Source organism: Cyprinodon variegatus, unplaced genomic scaffold (assembly GCF_000732505.1).
Source record: "Cyprinodon variegatus isolate N-32 unplaced genomic scaffold, C_variegatus-1.0 Scaffold192, whole genome shotgun sequence".
Classification (NCBI taxonomy): Eukaryota; Metazoa; Chordata; class Actinopteri; order Cyprinodontiformes; family Cyprinodontidae; genus Cyprinodon; species Cyprinodon variegatus.
Genome location: NW_015150645.1, coordinates 13,458 through 33,562, shown reverse-complemented (window position 1 = coordinate 33,562; position 20,105 = coordinate 13,458). Strand labels below are relative to the sequence as shown.

The 20,105-nt window shown below is 37.2% G+C and overlaps 2 protein-coding genes across 2 annotated transcripts in view; one reads left to right on the top strand and one right to left on the bottom strand.

Moving 5' to 3' along the window:
- nop9 (NOP9 nucleolar protein) overlaps positions 1–2,663 on the bottom strand; it is a 10,713-nt gene extending 8,050 nt beyond the window's left edge. The window contains exons 1-2 of the mRNA XM_015379441.1: positions 2,389–2,663; positions 412–648 (exon numbers count right to left, since the gene is read on the bottom strand). Of these exons, the coding sequence (XP_015234927.1) occupies positions 412–648; positions 2,389–2,620 (469 nt within the window). The 5' untranslated portion in view covers positions 2,621–2,663. The remainder of the gene's footprint in view (positions 1–411; positions 649–2,388) is intronic.
- An 11,131-nt stretch (positions 2,664–13,794) lies between these two features.
- The window catches only part of LOC107087727 (protein-glutamine gamma-glutamyltransferase K-like), an 18,304-nt gene continuing 11,993 nt past the window's right edge, over positions 13,795–20,105 (top strand). The window contains exons 1-4 of the mRNA XM_015379453.1: positions 13,795–13,951; positions 16,897–17,195; positions 17,300–17,491; positions 19,642–19,893. Of these exons, the coding sequence (XP_015234939.1) occupies positions 16,898–17,195; positions 17,300–17,491; positions 19,642–19,893 (742 nt within the window). The 5' untranslated portion in view covers positions 13,795–13,951; position 16,897. The remainder of the gene's footprint in view (positions 13,952–16,896; positions 17,196–17,299; positions 17,492–19,641; positions 19,894–20,105) is intronic.

The following is a 20,105-nucleotide window of genomic DNA, read 5'->3' as shown; positions in this document are numbered from 1 at the left end:
AAAAAAAGAACGTTTAAGGTTGTTTTAAGGACATTATCGGACATGCACTATGAAAGCCATTCTGAAGCAGCCAGGGGGGATTCTACATGAGCCAAATAGCAGAGAAAGGACCAATCGTCAAAATTTTGGTGTCGATCATTCGAATTCATCCTGGACACTACAGAAAATGGGCTAAAAGTGTTAAAAACCGGAATTTTCCTTTAATCATGTTTATATTTATATGTAAACACATTTCAATGTGTTAAGGATCCTAGCAAAAAATGCACTCTGACTTCTATATTTGTTGGGTTTGAAATGGAGTGAAAGTCAATTTGGATTTGAAAAATAACCAAACTTAACTCACCTTAAAGTCTTAGAAGAGATAAAGAAATTGTTTAGACAATGGTTGATTAAGAGTTTAATTCCACTCACCCTCCCATCTGGACATCTGTCTGAGCGCGCTCTCCACAACATGGCCTCCACAGCGATCGCAGGAAACCTCCTTAAATCCAGAGCCCGATTCCCCCCCCAGTTCAGCCAGCACCTCGCCGACCTGCTCTGGGCTGGACAGCTGAAGCAGCCGCTCCAGCGTGATGCTTCCTGTCTGGTCTGTCGCCACCAGGCTGGCTTTACCTTTGACCTCGGTGAGGACGTTCTTCACAAACATCTCTGCAAAACAAAAAGCAAATGTTTTTACATAAATATATTCTGAGACATCTTTAAAAGCAAAAAACCATGCAAATAAAAACATGCACATAGAATGACAACTAGAAAAACATTGAAGATAAAGGTTTGAGTTTTTGGACATAGTTCCATGCCAATCACATTTGAGCATATAAAAGCCTTAACCTTGTACGTCTAAACTAACTCTGCTCTCTGCTAAAATCATCCTACTGCATCCCCTGTGAAGAAGTCATGACACGGGAGTGTGAAAACAGTTTCTTCGCCTCAACCTTTCCCAGCAGGATGTGGTCAGAGATGACCTACCTAAGCGATCTCGTTTTATCTAGGAGCCAAAACATTTCTACTCGTTCACTGAGCTACCAGACGGCACACAAAAACTATTTCGGGAGAGAAGGGGAGGGTTTTATCTTAGGTAAATGTAAATTTTAAAACTATACATGCTTTCACAAACATAAAAAGGACAAGCATGGAACAAATTGTTGAAATAAAGAAACGTCCAAGCATGAGACTGTTTAGGAAAAAGGTAACACCAGTTTTCTTTAAAAGATATGAGATGGAAGAAGTGTGGTGAACAACAATGCATGCTCTTAGTCACTGTAGGTAAATGGTGTAGATAATTTTGCAATAGGGATTGCAAAATATGGCAAAATAAATACCACAGAACAGAATGCAACTTGCGGGCATGGTTTATATCAATATCAAAATAATATTGTATCAACCACAATTAAGAAATATATCAAAAATTACATTTCAGCCCTTATGTCCTGCCCTATCCCCAAAAAATCATTTTCATAAATCAGGGGCTGCACAGTGGGTAGCACTGCTGCCATGCAGCACCAAGTTCTTGGACCAGGGTCTCCCTGTGCATGCGTGGGTTCTCTCTGGGTACTCCGGCATGTTCCCACAGTCCAAAAACATAACTGTTAGGGTAATTGGCTTCCCTAAATTCTCCTTAGGTGCGAGTGTGCATGTCCTAAAACGGTCTGTCCTGTTTGCCTCTGTGTTGCCCTGCGACAGAAAGGCGACCTGTCCAGTGTGTACCCTGCCTCTCGCCCATCAAGAGCTGGAGATAGGCACCAGCACCCCTCGCAACCCCAACTGGGATAAAGCGTGACAGAGAATAGATGGATGGAATGAAGAAAATCACTTTCTTTTTCTTTACTTCACTAAGCATTCAGGTGTGGATCCCCCTTCTAAGTATGAGATCAGACTAGCTTCCTTCGCTTACATCTAATTGCTTTATGAATTTAGTTTTCAGAAAAAAGGAGAAAATAAAGCATATTAAATCATCATTGCATTATTTGAAATATCTGCATAAAATTCATAAGGTAACCGATCAGATTCAAGCTTTAACCTCTCTAGCAAATGAGCATACAAGCTTCAATGAGGAAAAACATAATCTTGTTTAAGTATCTACAGTTAATGTTCTGTTAAACCAGGGTTCCTCAGTCCTGATCCTCATGGTTCGGTGTCCTGCACCTTTTAGAAGCATCTCTGCTTCAACACATATGAGCCAAATGGGTCATCAGCAGGACTCTGGCTGCATGCTGAGGAGGTAATTTATCTATTTGATTCAGGTGTGGAAGCAGAGGGAAATCTTATATGTGTAGAACAGCGGGAATCAGGGGCAGGGATCCAGAAACCCTGAATTAGAGAGTCAGAGTACGGTATTTCTTATTTCACTTCCGGACACCTAATTCCCCTCATAGAACCCGTTCATCCCACCTCTCTCCTCGTCATCTTCAAAGCCTTCGCTCAGTCTTTCTCCAACTCGGCGGAAGTAGCCAACGCTCAGAGCATCCAGTCTGTTCCTTCCACCGTCCCCCCGAGCTTTTGGTCTCTTTTTTTCCTCATAATGTCTCTTCTTCTGCTCTCCTCTTTCTCCATCTTCAGCCATGAGTTTCCTCTTCTTTGCTCCTCCTTTCTGCAGCTCAGCTTCTCCCACTTTAGCCAGCATCTTTGAGGATCTCAGCACACGCTGATCAGATGATCAGTCTGAATCCCTGGATGAAATAGAGATAGGTTCACATCAAATTTAGGTATATGACATTAACAGACGGGCTGTTCTAGAAAGGGAGAATCAACAACTTTGGTATTTATAAGGTTTTATTATCTGTACATTTCCAGTTTTTATGGGATTCTTGCTGAGTTAACATTCTAAAGACTAATCTCTCACCTGAGCTAGCAATTCTTTACAGATTAAATACATCTAAAGCAGATTAAATGAGAGAGCAAGAAAAAAGGGGCAAGATTTTTGTCAAACAAGTTAATACATTATTTGAACTGAGATGTCTTCCTATTTGTGAAGTTTATTGGCGGTTGGCAAACTACTTTAATATGCATTACCGCCACCTAACAGTATGGATCATAGAACAAAATCACAGTATTCCAGCTAACATTTATATCCTAAATATAATAATTGCTTATACTCTATCTTTAATTGATATAAATAGTATTTATTATAAACAATATCCTAAACTTTTATGTTTTATTCTTTATTTAATAAACTAAATCCATCTAGTGTCCCTTTTATCTATCAATTTTATTACATTTTCTAATTTAACCATATATTCATTCAATCATTATCCATTTATTATTAAACATCTTAATTTATTTTGTATTATTAAGACTGAAATAATAACCAGATGCTCCTGTCCTTCCATCCATCTCCAACCTTGTAACTTATGTTTTTTCCAACTAACTTCTTTACGACCTGAAAATCTTTGGGCTTGTAGTGTGCAGTTAATGATAAACTCTGAATAAAATGAGTTTTTCTAGTGTCTGAGTGAAATTCTCTTTTCTTTCTCCTTTGTTTTGCATATGTACCAGACTTTGTGCTTAATTCATTTCTCCTTTCTTTTGTCCTTCAACTCTCTTCACTGCTTCTGCGTAGCTTCTATCTTTTGGTTATTTTATCATTTCCACTGCTTTCTTTCTCTCCTCAAATCCTCCATGGTTAACTGTATGAGGGCCGCCATAGTTGCAGCACCCTTCAGCTTCTTCCCTGGACTCCTTTCTTTTCAGTTCTTCTCCGCATTTTGAACTCATTTGCTTTCCCCTACAAACTCCTGCCACGCGTCCTTAGCACTTATCTAGTATTTCCATAAAATAGACACATTTAAGAAGGGAAACAAACACAAAATGAGAACTCACGTGTGAGAAGTACGAATCTTCCTTCTTCCTCTGTTTCCTGTTTAAGCGCTTCAGAACGAGCATATAGGAGGATTATTGCCCCCTACTGGCCTGGGGTTATTAAACAGTAAAATAGGTTCTTTATCGTTTAATAATAAAACTATACATACCTTTAAAAATAATCTTAAAAAGAAGTAAACGTGAGATTTTCTTGGCTTGTTTCATGTTATTAAATGTTAAATCTAGCCATTCCTTAGTAATGACACAATTACTGTTTGGAATTATTTGCAATATCTGAAAAGAAAAAAGAAAAAGAAAAAAACGTTTCATGTTTGTTTGTCTTTTAAAGCTTAACATGTTTCCTAACTTGACTTATAAAATCAAAGTTTCCTGTTCCCTAAACTTGACATTTTTAAATAATTATCTATTTTTATTACTGTTTCAAAAGCTGCCTTTCATCATAGTTTTTCTCTGCATTACTTTTACCATTGATTGAGATCTTGATTTTTGTGTAAACAAATTGTTTTAATTTAGTTTTTAAATACCTAACTTTGTTTTCGTTTCTGTATAAATTTCTATTAAGCTAAAAACTGTTTTATAAATTTCTGACATGATTTATTTTGAGTTTTTTTTTTATCATTGTTTACCTTTTTGTTTAAAGATTTCATTTGTCATTTATTTGAATGAGACCTTTCATAACTTGCTCTATTTTAAACTTAAATATGTAAAGAAAAAAAAATCTCTTGTGTTTTTGTTTTCTTTTTCTCTTTTATCATTATATGATTGTATTTAGTTAGTTGGCAGTTTCTACTGTGCCTGCATGATTTCACCATGGTGAGCTGTACATAACAATCGATACTTTGAAAATATATCAAACAAACTGACATTAGTATAAAGTTTCACCAAAATGGATAAAAACACATGAGAGGAACTGGTCGGAGAGACTGTCAAGAGGTAAAAGTACCACTAAAATAATTTGTAAGAATTCTGCATCATGATCTGGAATTAGTTTTGTTCTGGATTTATTTTTTCCCCTAGCACAGCTGATAATAGAAGCTGTCAAAAATATGCGGTGTCTCAGAAGAAGTGTACCATTTTTTTTAATTATTATGTCTTAGCACCAGTGTGTGCCATGGAGCCTACATGTACAATAATAAAGGAAAAAAAAGAAAGAATACATTTATGATATTAGAAATAACTATTAGATATGACTTAGACAAACTTTAAGGTCATTTTGTATACACAGAGTGTATACAAAAAGAAATTTTGTTTATACATCTTTCAGACAGTGAATGAGCAGCAGCTTAGCAGTGAAAGAAAATGTAAAGGGTTATATGAAGAACAATATGGAAATATGATCTGAAAGAATTGGTAAGCATCTCAAGGCAAGGTGGGAAAATACTATCTAGGAAAGATATATTTTGCTGATCAACTTCTACCTAAGAAGACTGAATTCTGAAATTTCATCAAACAGACAGTAAACTTTTAGAATCTAAAATTATCTGAAGGAAAATACATATTTTCTGTTTTGTAAAGCAAAATGCAAAGGAGCAGCTAAGATCACTACCTGGTCATATGTATGCCTATCTATTAGATGATGATTTGGTCAATAGAACAAAATTCATTGTAAGATCTCAAATAAACAAGGGGTGGTAAGATGACCAGGAAGATCAAAAAGGTTTATAAATACAGAGGCCAACCATCTCATAAAGACTTGAAGATGACATAATGGATTTTAATATATCATTATCACTATGCAAAAAGAAAAAAATATATAATATAATAATGAAATGGTATAACACTTCTACCTTAAACCGGCAGGGGGCAGTAGAGTAACTTTGCCGGTCCATTGCTTTCTCATAACAAATTATTGTTCTTCAGCTCTTAAGACAGTACTGAAATTGAGGACATAAGCAATAAACTATTTCAGATGTTGTCACTCGGTGTGCCCAGCATTTTATATTTTTCATATCAAACATCTTAAACTTTCATAAGCCAAAAAAAAGAGCAACTACACAAAGTGTCCCAGGAATTGTTAAGCACATAGCAAGCTGCTTTTTCAACTTATTTAATCTGATATTGAAATAAGTACTTAATGTTTTGACTTTAGACTATTTATTAATCCACAGCATGTTTTATTTCCCATTATGGTGCACACATAAGCATGTTTTTAATAATGATCCAATTAAACAAGCTGAGGCAGCAAACCTAAATTCCTTTGTTAGGACATGAGCCAAATTATGAAATAATGACGTTTACAGGGTGCTGTAATCACAAAAGCTTCCTTCCCAATAAGAATGACATATCTGTACCTCGGTTTGATGTTTGGGTGTGAATTTAAAAAAGACATAGGGGGGTTTGAATTTTCTGAAAAAAGATATTTGAATTAATACACTGAAAAAAGTCATACTAAATCAAAAGACCCAGAGGGTGAATACTGAAGATCTCGCATGGACCAGTACATCCTCTTTAAACACAGCTCTAATTTATGTAAAACATCTTTACCCTCCTTCACAGGTCCAAATCTACAGAAACACTGTCATGAAAACTCTCAGTACTTTACAGAAGTAAGTATCAAGTACCCCTTGAACTTTTCAGCATTGAGAAATGTAACATCCTCAATCTTCAGCACATCAAAGGAGCTCATGTAATCGATCTCCCCAAAATAGGCAACCATTGCAAACTGAAAGGAAAGCGATGCATGGTTTTCAAAATATTTCACAGACAGAACATTATTTAATCTATGCCATGTGTTTGTGTCTAGCATCCTTTTTTTTTTCCTTCCATATCCTTCTGTCACGTAATCAGCCTAAATTCAGTCAGGCATTTCAGCAGAAGCTGTTACTATTTAACATTTCTCACGCTCGTGACTTTTTTCACACTTCTACATACAGATATATCAGAAATTCAGCTTACAGGAAGTCAGCTCCCTGGTAAACCCACAGAAGAGGGTGGATGCAAGAATTAGGCATAGGTTTCATCGACAATATATCCGTTTATACATCTTTAATGAACAGAGCAAGATTCAAAAAAGCAAAGACACTGATGGGGACCTCTATACGTTTCTGCTATCTGTTACAGCTTGTCTCTTTGGCACTTTGAAGCCTCGACAATAAAAAAATTTATGCAAGGGGGTTATGTGGAAAAAAGGCCAGCTAAAACATGTGGTGTTCATTTGGATTCACCTGATTCACATCTGATTGTCTTATTGCAAAACCATTCCTAGATGACTTAATCATTACCCTGTGTGAAATAAAATCTCAGTGTAAATACAGCTGTTCTTTGGAGTTCTTTAGAATAACATGGTTGACCAAGAGTATCATAATAAACAAGGGAGATCTTGGATAAAGTCCAGGTAAAGGCTTTAAGTAGGGTTGGGTTGTAAAACAATGCCTCAAGCTCACAGAGCACTCCTAATAATCACAATTAAAACCCATGGTAACTCTAGAGGGGCGAGGCTGTTGAAAGGACAGCTGTTTAATCATTTTTCATCTGCATATAAATCAATCACACTACGTAGCACCCTGAACTAATCATTTCAATGATGAAACATTGTGATGGAAGCATCATGCTGGGAAGAGGCCTTTCTTTAATTTGTAGGGAACAGCTGGTCATGGATGATGAGGATCAAATTTCAGCCAGATGAACACCTGTAATAGACTGTTTAAAACTTGAGCAACGAGCAGCAGGGGAGGAGCTAGATGGGGGGCCTGGGGTGGCCCTGGCCACCCTTAGCCAATCATTGCCCACCCCTGTGGCAATTTGGAAATTTGAATGTTCAGTGTTCTGAAGATTCAAATTTGTCATATATTAACAATTACTTGACAAAAACACTGTGATTAATGATGCACATCAATATACTAACATTAAGGATGATAAGTAAAGAATTCATGCTCTTTTCAGAACTAGATGTTGTGTTTTATGTGGTAAAGAGAAAATGATGTGTCTCTGCAAGTCATCTAGGAGTCTTCAGTGAAATCATATTTAAATAACAATTTTAACAAAAACGTATTAAATAATCCTATTTATGTGGATATTAGTACTTGTAAATATAAATTTTATGCAGAATGATTATTAATAAAAGTAGGTAAGTAATTACAATGAAAAAGATGTTCTCCCCAGAACTCAAACCCGAAAGAATTTTATCCACTATACCTTTTATCTAGACTGATGTTTAAATATATGTGTTTATTTGTTAGCAAAGGCTGCAGGAAAGTATACCGGTAGTTTGTCTTTATTTAGAAAATAGAGACATTGTGCTCGTTAATTTTCTTGTTGGAACAGTGTACTGTAAATTGACCCTGAGATTCTGGCGTCGGTCCACTTCCAGCCTCCCCTCATTGTACATTGATTATTGCTGGCCACCCTTAGAAAAGGTTTCCGGCTACGCCTCTGCAAAGCAGAGGTTCACCTTTTAATCATCACCATACAGTTGGTGTTATAAAAGGAGGGTTAAGAGTAAAGAAAGTAAAGTAAATCTTGGAACGGCCCAAAGCCTAGCCATAAATCCAGGTTAGAATCATTAGCAAGGCTTATAAAGTGTGTCCTGGTGCATGGTGGAAAGGAAGGCATGCTGCTGGAATTTGAATTCCTTTCTCACTCCTTTCTCTGACCGTGTTCTGTCTTGATTTATGTGTTGACTGATTGGTACAAAGCCATATGTTAAAAAACCAACACCATCCAATTCCTGATCCAGTCCGAGGATAAAAACTGTTTTACGAAGAGCCAGCGTAAAAGATTATAGTCTCCTAAACGGCACATCTATTAGAGACATTTACTTTTAAAAACTAAGTGGACTGATTAAAAATGCACGCCCAACTTTAACAACTTTTACTGTGTCTTTTTCTTTGCCTAAAAACAAACAAAAAGAAAATTGATAGGTGGAACAATTTTCTGCTTAATCAAAGTATCCACCTACAGCCTAAAGGTTGCTTTTATTCACAGGCTCGGGGCATTGTCAGCCAACCCGTGCCCAGGATAAATCATTTCTAGCTATACCAGCAGAGATCCTGCTGGTTTCCTCTGTTTGTGTTTATCTCCAGAGCAACAGCAGCAACACTGCATGAACAAGCATGTGCAAAGTAAGCTGTGAATGAACACTGGAAATGACAAAATTAAGCAGACGCACACATACAAGCATATTTCCTCACACCATTGTAACCATCCACAGCTCCTGATGTCAAACTGTTGAGTCATATAAAGCCGATAGGAAAATTAAATATGACGCGCCCTTTAAATGATAGGGGGGAACATAGCTTCCACAACTCACAGAAGTTCAACCAGTGCTTTAAAGTCACATAAAAAAGTGTTTCTTTTTGTAATTGTTAGCTCTGAAGCTAACCAGCTACTTATTGAATATATACGTAACATAGCTTAGCTTAAAAAAAGCTAAGCTATATAAAAAGCTAAATTATATTGTGTCTACAATACAACAAGAAAGAAAAAGAGCACAATTTCATTATTCTGCTCTTTCTTCTTTAACATTATTTTGTTTCTTTCAAGTGAAAGAAGGATTTCAATTAGCATCCATGCTAATAAGAGCTAATCATCTGTTCAAGTTTTCTTTAGTAGTCATTACATTTAGAAAATATAATAAAAACATGAATGAGGCGTTTGTCTTTTTGAGTAAAATATATAAATAAATAAAATAAATAAAGTGGGTAGTGCTGCTGCCTTGCAGCAAGTAGGTTCCTGGTTTGATTCCCGGCCTGAGTTCTTTCTGTATGCAGTGTGCATGTTCTCCCTGTGCATGTGAGGGTTCTCTTCGGGTACTCCGGCTTCCTCCCACAGTCCACACACATGACTGTTAGGATCATTGACATCTCTAAATTCTCCCTAGGTGTTAATGGTAGTTTGACCTGTTTTTTTGTTTTTTTTGTGTTGACCTGCGATGGACTATCGGTGTGTACAGGGTGGACCCAGCCTCTCGCCCTTAGACAGCTGGAGATAGGCACCAGCACCCAGCTGGGATGAATGTGACAGAAAATGGACGGATGGGTTATGTTGTATTTTGTCACATAAATCAAATATAAATAGATCCACACATCACTTTGATATTTTCTTAGGAGTTTTATGAAACACATGTGCCATTTTGCACCATAATGTGTCATTCATTGTGAGGTTTTCCTGAAAACGTCTTGCTCAATCTTTTTTTTTTTCACAAAGAAAGCAAATGGCTTATAATTTGTCATCGTTCGTCATTTATTCCAACAAGATTGTTCAATAACTCACATGCTGAAGATGCAAATCCTGTCCCTGTCATGAACTGCAATACATCTTTACCGCAGTGGATCAGGAAATTACAAATAGTTTTTTGATAATTTTGATAATTTTGATTACTATACCTTACTCCATCCATCCATCCATCCATCCATCCATCCATCCATCCATCCATCCATCCATCCATCCATCCATCCATCCATCCATCCATGAGACTAAGTTTTTAAAGATGACATAAAAAAAGACTTCATTCTAATTAAGACTGTTTAGTCTTAAATAATCTATTATAGTTAATCTGTTCATTGTATGCTATGAGTAAAACCTTTTAGGAGTTTGTTGTATAGATATGTAATATTATTGACAGTTTTAACAAACTATATGCCAAATTGTTAAAAAATATTGCCGTTATAATCCATAGAAACATACGTCACTGTTTTGCAATGAGGGTGATGCCATGCTGATTATGCAAAACCAAACCTAGAAACATTCTGTAAAAGACACCCCCCACCCCCAGTTGGTATGGGGGAAGCTGAAAGAAATATTCTCAGCAGACATCTAAGCTTAGATTACCTGAGTCACTATTTTTCATATGATGTCATTATTTGATTTAGATAAACCACACATTTACTGATGTGCTTCATTCATGACTGAGGCTTAGGGTGACTGTGTGATGTAAGTTTCCAGTACTTTAATATGAAGCTTGTAATCATTGTTTTGTTCTAGTGTGGGATAAAAAGGGCTTGGTTGTCAAACTCCCATTTAAGGTGCCTTGGAAATTCTTTTGATGTTATGCATCCAATCTAACAGTCCTCTCTTTGAGGAGTGTACGCTCTGTGGTTAAAAAAAAAGGTGTTTACTTCTTGGGACTAAAGAGTACTTTTGTGTTTCTCACGGCTAAAATCAGGCACTTATTGAAAAGTTGAAAGCAACAGTTTTCATTGGAAAATTTTAATTAGATTTAAATATTTTACAAAACCTGGCACGTTGGTCACTGGGTTGATTTTGGAGACATGTACTTTATGTATCAGTTAAAAAACAGACATTTTTTAAATCTTCATTTTTTTTCTCTCTTTTTTTGATGGACTTATAAAGACTCAAATCTTCAAGTTCTAGATTTTCCTTAATTTCACCAATGTTATACCTTACCATACAATACAACGCTGGTTTTATTTGAACAAGTTTTTCAAAAGTCACAGTACCAGTGCTGTACCGATTACAGGCAATAAATCACAACAACAGTCAATATATGCAATATAAAATTGAGTGGAAAATGAAAACAATGAAAACAATAAATTAAATCAAAAACACAAACCAATTAAAACCATCTTAAATTAAACTAAAAATCAACATTTTGGATGTTGCCAAAAGTCGAGGAGGAGAGAATGGTTTTAAGAAGCGATTTAAAAGTCAACAGGGAAGAAACCTATCTCATGCCCAAAGGCAGGTCGTTCCAAATCTTAGGAGCAGCAGCAGAGAAGGTATGATCCCTGTGAAGCTTTAGTTTGCTTTTTTGGGATACTCAGGAGCAGCTGATCTACAGACCTGGGTGAGCAAGAGGGGTTACAAAGCTGCAGCAGCTCAGTAGGTAGAGCCAAGCAAGATCATGTAATGCTTTAAAAACAAATAAAGGGTCTTTAAAATGTACGGGCAGCCAATGCAGCGAAGATAAAACAGGAGGTAATGTGCTCATGTTTTTTTTTATGCCAGTTAAAAGACCTTCTGGAGGAAGCAGCAGAAGAGAGGAAGGTCTGATGACTATATAAAGCCCATTACAGTAATCTAACCAAGAAGTGATGAAAGAGGGGATTGCTGCCTCATATTTCGCTCTAGAAAAAAATCAGCTTAGCTTTTGCTTTCACTACTGCTCTGATATGATCATCAAATTAAGATCATTGTCCACTTTGACTCACAGATTTGTAATGACTGGTTTGATATATTTGCATGCTTGATACTATTTTAATGTTTAACCATTAGCAATAAGTGTCTTAGTATGGCCCTAATACCCTGTCCATACCATACAATTAAGAGACCAAAGAAAAAAACATCAGGTCAGATACACACCACAGTGCCATTGGCCAAGTTTGGTAAGCTTGTGAGTGTATTTTATTATGTTTTGTTTTTGTTTTTTATACTTTAATAATCCCAGATGGAAATTACTTATCTGCATTTAACCAGTGTATTCTCATTATCAGTTCGTATGAAATCGTACGAAAAGTTATGCACAGCATTTCGTACGTTTTGGACGTTTTTCCTTGAAAAAACAGATCAGTGCGCATGCGCAGCCAGACAGACGAAAAAAGCAGATCCGCGGACGGACGTAAAACTGGGAAAAACAGTGCAATAATTACTTCTTGATGTCTCTCACTAGGTTGCTTGCTGTTTTGTATCTTAGGGTTAGGGTTAGGGTCAGGGTTAGGGTTAATTGTATGTTAAATTCTATGTTATTGAATGGTTCGTAAGATGCGCATGTGCAAGGATATCTTGTCTCGAGGCAAGACGTAAAAATACGAGGAAATACGACGAACAAAATGTCAAAAACGTACAAAATTACTGTGCACAACTTTTCATACGAACTGATAATGAGAATATGTTGATTTAACCCATCCCGTTGGGGAGCAGTGGGCTGCCACTGTGGGGCACCCAGGGAGCAGTGTGGGGTTAAGTGTCTCGCTCAGGGAGCCAGAGTGACAGTTTGTGGGAGTGGGGGATCGAACTCACAACCTCAGGATTCAAAGCACAATGCCCTAACCCAGGGGTCTGCAACCTTTCATATCTAAAGAGCCGTTTTGCCCAGAGTACGACCAAATAAAAATAGTTTAGAGCTGCAAAATATACCATGACTTTTCTAGAAAACCTTTTTTGTTTTTTAATCTCGTATAGGAAATTAGTTGTTGCCATCTCAAACAATCAATTTATATATTTTTAATGTTAAAACATATAATTTTCAAACTAATTCATAGAAAAATGTCTCTTAAAACATATTTCTGGTTCTTTTAATCTTATTCTTTTCCATCTTATAAAAAAACGCTAAAGCTACATTATATATTATAGTAAATTATTGAGCTGTTAATATACATTTTAGCCACTAATAAGAGCCGCTGGAGAGGGTCCAAAGTGTCCAGATTGCTGAAAAAATGAAATAACCGTTCAGCATTTCAGCAGGGGCCACAGCTATTATAGAAACATTTAGTAACAAGCCAAAATGTGTATCACTTTTTGTACTATTCTAACATTCATGCCACGCCTGATAAGATGCTGCTCTGGGCAGTGAGCCATGGTGTCCCAGTCAAAAAATGCAATTATGCACTCTAACTGGTCAGGGGTCAAAATGTTTTTTGGGGTTTTTTTGTGGAAAATTTAGCTGTTGACTAACCACAAAAGCAGAAGAGAAAGAAAACTGAGAAGTTGTTTTTTTCTTATAATCTGCAACCAAGGGTCACCAAAATTGAAAGTTATGGGTTTGCTAAACCTCAGGATCTGTTAAGAGGTCAGGTAGATAGAAATGTTCTGTTTTTAACCCAGATTAAAAAAAAAAAAAAAGAATCTATCCATGCTGTAATTCTCACCCTTTTTCATGATAAACTTATTGAATAAACATTTTCTCTCCCTATTACCACAAAGACACTGCACAGACAGACGCACTCCATCACTCAGCAGGAACATACATGACGCACCGCTTACCAAATCAAGTTTACTGAACCGGGACCTTCTGGTGGGTGTGGGGTGATTTCAGTTACAGGGTGGGGATCAGCAGTGAGGCAGAGGGGCGTGTTTCTGCTTTAAGTACCGAGCTGCTCCTGGACAAGCGTAGAAGTTCATAAAAGCAAGAGCGACGCGCGTCTCCACAAAAGTTTCCAATAAACTAAAGAGAGCGCAGTATTTTGGCCCAGGAGAAATAAGAAGTTTCACCGCTGATCCAAAGAAGAATAAAAACCAGGTCAGCTTCTTTTTTTTTCTCTCATTCTTTTTCAGGGTTGGACTTAAAGCTTTATTGTTATGCCTTGTTTTTAGAGAAAGTGAAATCTTATTAGATTACGCCTCATTTGTTGAAAATGAACATTAAATCATGTCTCATGCTGATAATATTTGCCCAGTTTTCTGTTCTTCACTCCCTAAATTCACTTTGTTGATTAGTTAAGGTCCTATCAGGACTTCAGCTTGTTTGGTTGTATTCAACAGCTGCCTTTTATATTTGTTTTTCCCAAAGATTCTGCTCACTTTTACAACCTGCATTCAATTCAGCATTTATATATTTTAGGATATAATGTTCAGAAACAAACCCAAATTCATACCAAGAAATGATTATGATCATTTACAGAAACATTGTTTCTGTAAATGATCATAAGGTATTTATTTTTGTTTTGTTAAAAATGATCTTTTTTGGAACAAAAAAAAAAAAGAACTCTTTTTTTTAACTCTTTGAATAAACTTAGAACCACGTCTAAATCTTATCATTTTCTATTATGTTAGCACATTCTCGACAACAGTGTGATTAAATCAATCTGGGTTCACTATCAATCTTTCTATGATTTTTTTTTGTGATATGCATTCAAAGTCAATAGGTGCATGTCGACAAATTATACATTTTAGAAACAGAAAACTTTTTGGTTTAAACTTAAAGCATCTTCAAGTCTGAGTTAGAGAAAAGGGGGGCTTCCTTTTAGTTTTTGCACCATGGCTTTTTTCTAAACTTTCACTCTAAAATGCAGGAAGAAGTCTAGGAATGAAACTGTAAAGTTAGATTGTATTACTAATTTATAAAATGCACAGCATTTTTAAAATGCACTGACATGTCCTCTGACATATCAGCACTGAAAGATTTTTTTAAGGAGACTAACATCCCCAAACAAACAGGCCATTTTTCATTTTAATTGCTGAGCAGAATGTGCAGCTTTCATCCCGTATGGGAGCCTAGCAACCATCCTGTATGCCAAGCAGAGGTGGATTGGAGGGTTTATACACTGATGCATGCGCAAATGATAGGCAGAAGGAGAAAACAGGATTTAAAACCACTTTATTCCAAACTTGTTTGATGTCTGTGTTATAAGTTTGTCGTTAAGGTAAGAAAAATACAGCAACTCTGTCAAATTACTTAGTTCTTTTCATAGGTCTTTATATTAGTTACTTTATCTAAGTTACTTGATTTACAGTTTTAAGCACCGCTATAAAGGCAATAATAGTCTTAGAGAAACATGCAGTAAGTATTTGTCTAATACAGAAAACAGAAGAGGAAGAGAACTGTTTTCTTTTCACCATCTGAAACCATGTAGTAAAAGAAAGGAAAACTCCCACTGGAAGCATACTTCACCAGTTACCCTTTCATAGATGGTACACACATCCACACAACTGCACACACATTCTTCTTAAGCACGGGTTCTCAAGGCCTGATGCGTTGAGGGACCCCACCCGACTCCCCCCTCACTGGCCTTTGACCACGGCTACATAGTTTTGCTATCACTGCTTTTTAAAAAGCCTGCTATGTCCATTTGACATGATTTGCCTTGATGCAAATACAAACATCTTGTTCATCCACATTGTTATATATGTATATATATATTGTAATTGAATCAATCAATGGCATGCAAACAGAGAAATGCTTGCACAGTTCTAAGATAAACTTAAAATGATTTCGGTATTGTTACAACATGTTGATATTTTGGAGAAAAAGCAGTGCAGTGGACAGACATGCAGGAAAATCCCCAGAGAGTGGCTGCAGATAAAGACTCTTTGGTTAAGTAAAGTCAAGCTCTGTATTCTTTGTTTTGAGATGAGGTGGGGATGCATTAAAAATCGGCTACATATGTGAGAAACTCTACACAAGCTGTTCCTCTCAGTGTTGTTTTCTTTTGCCTTGGCGTTCTATTAGGTACTTTTGCTACCCATCATTTGCTCAGATTATTAAGTGTATCTGACTAAAAGCTCCTGGGCCTATCTGTCTTAAATCCTATGAAAGATAAAAATCACTCATCTTTTAATTCATAGCAATTTGATTTAAAGGTTTTTAAAATAATTTAAGGACATGTTGAATCTGTCTGGTGTTTCAGTGTTTATACACACTTTATATTAGATTTAAACAATTTAAATAAAAATTTCCAGACAGATGTTTTTATGTTCTGAAAATTAAAGCTCCAGGATTAAAAGAGGATGCACTTTCTTCCTAACAATAAATCTAATGCTTCTACTTAAACTCTGTTTAAATCTGTCTTTTGACAACAAGATAAATCTTTAAACTATGAATCCAAATTATTAAAACCATATGTGCACACACACACACACACACACACACACAAAAAAAACATTTTAATCATATGAACTACATTGATCTGCAGTTTATGTTGATGTGCAGGCTGGGTGCAGCAAATTGAATCCAGCTGCTTGTAAGAATTATGCTAGAACACACAGGGAGTTTACCCATCCAGGTCTGTGAAAGATCTTCTAATGCTTGGGGAATGACTGAACGTCTAATTTAGATGTGATGTCATTGTGGGAAAAACATGAAAAAAAGGTCTTTGACCTTTTCATGAATTAAAGATGCAGAGAGAGAGAGAGCTTGGGAGCTCTTTGGTAAATCACACAAGCTGCTGTGGAGGTGGAATGAAATGTACTGAAACTAAATGCCATCACTCTGATAGCTTATCTTTCTTGTCTGGTTAATTTTTGCAGTTCTTCCAACAAGTCTGATAAAGATTTTCTTTTCAAATGACAGGGTCATGCCGGGTTATGACAGGGTTAAGTAAGAGAACTGCTTGCTCCATCCAACAAAGGATGGGTTATATGTGTATAGTTACTTCTTAGTTAATTATTTAAGGTATGCAACATCTAGAAGCTTTGTTCACCAAAAAAAAAAAAATGCCAATATTCTTTTTTTTCTGCATCTTTCAGAATGCCAGGTGAGCGGCTAACAGTTCGGAACCCATCTGAAATCGGGCGTTTCCCCGGAGCAGCTCCGCCCACTAGGGTGGAAGTTACCATTCAGAGTGAAGTAGGGAAGAAGCAGGAGGAGGGAGGCTGCCGTCGCTGGTTCAGGAAGATCTGTCCATGCTGCTGTAAGCGTCAGAACAGTACCTCTTATGATGTCACAGATAAGGTGGAATACACCAAGCCTGAGACCCCTGCTGCTGTCACGGTGCCTGAGCCTGTCAAACCAAAGCCTGAGAATGGAGAAATGAAGGAATTCGAAGGTAGAATCAAAGTTTTGTTCTACATTTTGAATAAATCATAAAAAGCCAGATATAAAGCCAGAAATTGAATTTTTGTTCGTTCTATTCTGTGTGTTTCTACCCAGAAGTCAAGCTGTCAGTGTGCTCGGTGGACCTTCTGAGTTCCAAGACTGGTCAGAATAGAATGGAGCATCACACTGATCTGTACCAGGGGGACGAGCTGATCATCCGCAGAGGACAGACCTTTCAGATCGAAATAGAGTTCAACAGGCCCTTCAGCGCTGACACGGATAAGGTGAACTTGGAGCTGAAAACAGGTCAGTTAAGAAAAAAAAGGGGTTTTCATGGTGCTTCCATTTGTTTACTTGAGACATGGAGGAGAAGTTGTAGCGATGCCAAATTTGATGCCTTCTTGGCCTAGTTTGAGGTTCCTAAATAGAAAGAATAATGTGAAGATCAAAATCTTAATCGCGGCTCAGTTTTTCAACAGCTCGGTGCAAAAAAACGTGCAGTCTGATTGTTCTACTTTTGATGTTATGCTGTTGGTTTCCTGATGGCAACAGTTCAGAGGGTGTGAGCGGCTTCACACAATATTCAAAGACTTCCTGCAAAATCTCTAAAGGGAGGAGATGGTTCAGTGATCCTCCTCATCCCCCCCTCACTGTCTTCATCACATTTCTGTCATTTCCCAAAACGCAGCTGAAGCTGAGTGGCACTTTTTTAACACGCTTTTAAGCACGTCACTGTCCAATGTCAGGATGTTGGTTACAGCTTTTTGCAGCATTACAGCAAAGTTTTCAGAGATTTACACTCCAGCAGATTTCATTCTCTAACTCTCTCCACTGCACGGCTGCTGATGCTGAGGGGTTCGTGCTCAGGTCGTCACTTTGAGCTGCACTGCAGCGATAACTGCCTCAGGATCTGGATTCCTCCCAACATTTCCTCAGAGCTAACAGTTTCCAGACCTCAGGACAGCAGACACCTCCCTCTGGAATCTTACATCCCCATACTACACACTTGTGGATAGATGACCATATTATGCATAGCAAGGCTTCACTATCAGCCAGTGCTTAGATAACTACTAGGATTTTTCTCAGCTGCATTAAAAGGGATGTGTCTGCATCAAGTACTTGAAGCGATTTAAATTTCTAAATCAGTCATCTGGACAAAAGTTAATTTTATTTTGAGGAAAAAGTTGTTTCTTTAGATAAGAGACAGTGCTTTCGGTTAGATTTCCTTTTGAATAAATATTCACAGGGAGGAGAGGAAGGGCACGGAGTCCTGGATGCGGTCAGATGGGGAACAATGGCTTCTTGATAAACCTAATGCAGGAGTCAGATATGGTCATCTAGCTGAGTTACAGAGACCCAATGCTTCCGTTGAGAGCATTCAGTGTTTTGGACAGTCAGCGGGCTTGTGAGGCAATAACAGCCTATCACTCACATAAAGACAATCATTTAAACCAACTGTTAAAACACATGTGCTTTGCTTTCCAAATGGAAAGAATGAATGTGTTGGAGGAATTCCAGGCTTGAAGGTTTGTTTACTTAAAAAAAAAAAGTGCAGAGCTGGGAGGGGCTGGGATACATATGTGGTTTAAACTGTGCTCTCAGAACTCCCTGACTATCACAAATATGGCTCAATCTGTGTTCAGCATGAGTTAAATTAACCATAAGCTCTGTGCTCAAATTATTAGATTTTTTTTTTCAACCCAAATTTAAATTAAAATTACCTTAAATCTTAACTGGAATTAAAAAGATTAATAGAAGCACATTGAGTTGAATGAACCTATGTGGGACTAAGCAAGAACAATGTGAAATTCTGAAATAAGAGAACTTTACAAAGATATTCTAACTTAATGAATATAAATGTTAATACCTACTCAATTTTTTGGATGTGATACTCATAAAAAAAAATTCTATCCGGCTATCACAAATTCAATTCAATTTAACTCAATTCAGTTTATTTATATAGGCGCCAATTCACAAAAAATGTCATCTCAAGGCATTTTACAGTTCACCAGATCATACAGTCCAATTTATTTAAAGTTTTCTATCTAAGGAAAACCAGTTGATTGCAGCCATCCGGAAAGATGCAGAATTTACTAAACTCTTCAGAGACTTTAACTTACTTTGTCATTCTTTTATCAAATAAGAGTAATATTTAGCTTTTCAGACCAATGCAGGTTTTGAATGTTGGGGGATTTCTTTAAAAACAGGACCTTTTGTCCAAACTACCCGAGTAACCTTTTAACATTAAAGGTCATATTTACTGGAATTTAATAGAGGAAAAATATGCTATGTTTGAAATTATTGTAATTATGAAGGCCTTGTACACAGGATGTCAATGAATGTGGCAAACAATGTAACTTCTAAAGAGCTCTAACAATCAAAAACCAATGTCACCATTTTGAAATCCCTCAAGCTATATACTGTATATAATGCATAATCTGGTTTGTGTGTCCCAGGTCCCTTGCCCCTTGTCTCTAAAGGGACCCATGTCATCATTCCAATGGTGGACCACCTAGAGGATGAACGCTGGGAGGCCAAGATCACAGAGCAGAACGGCAACAAGATCAGGCTGTCGGTTAACTCCCCAGCCAACATGGTGATCGGCCTGTACGGGCTCACCATCACCACTCGGTCTGGGAAGGACGAGGTACCGACAATTCACAAATCCAACAAGGACATCATCGTGCTCTTCAACCCTTGGTGTGAAGGTAAGCTGGCAGCAAGGAGGAAGAGGGAAAAAGGGTTTGCATTAGGATAGCACGATATAATCGGCCCCCTATCGGTATCGGCCTGTATCGGCCTTAAAACTGAATATCGGACATCGGCCACCCCACCGATATTTAACCCGATATTTGATCAGCTTCTGAGTACTACTTCTTCCTCTTCCTCAAAAACTTCTTTTTTACAAACTTAAAAACTT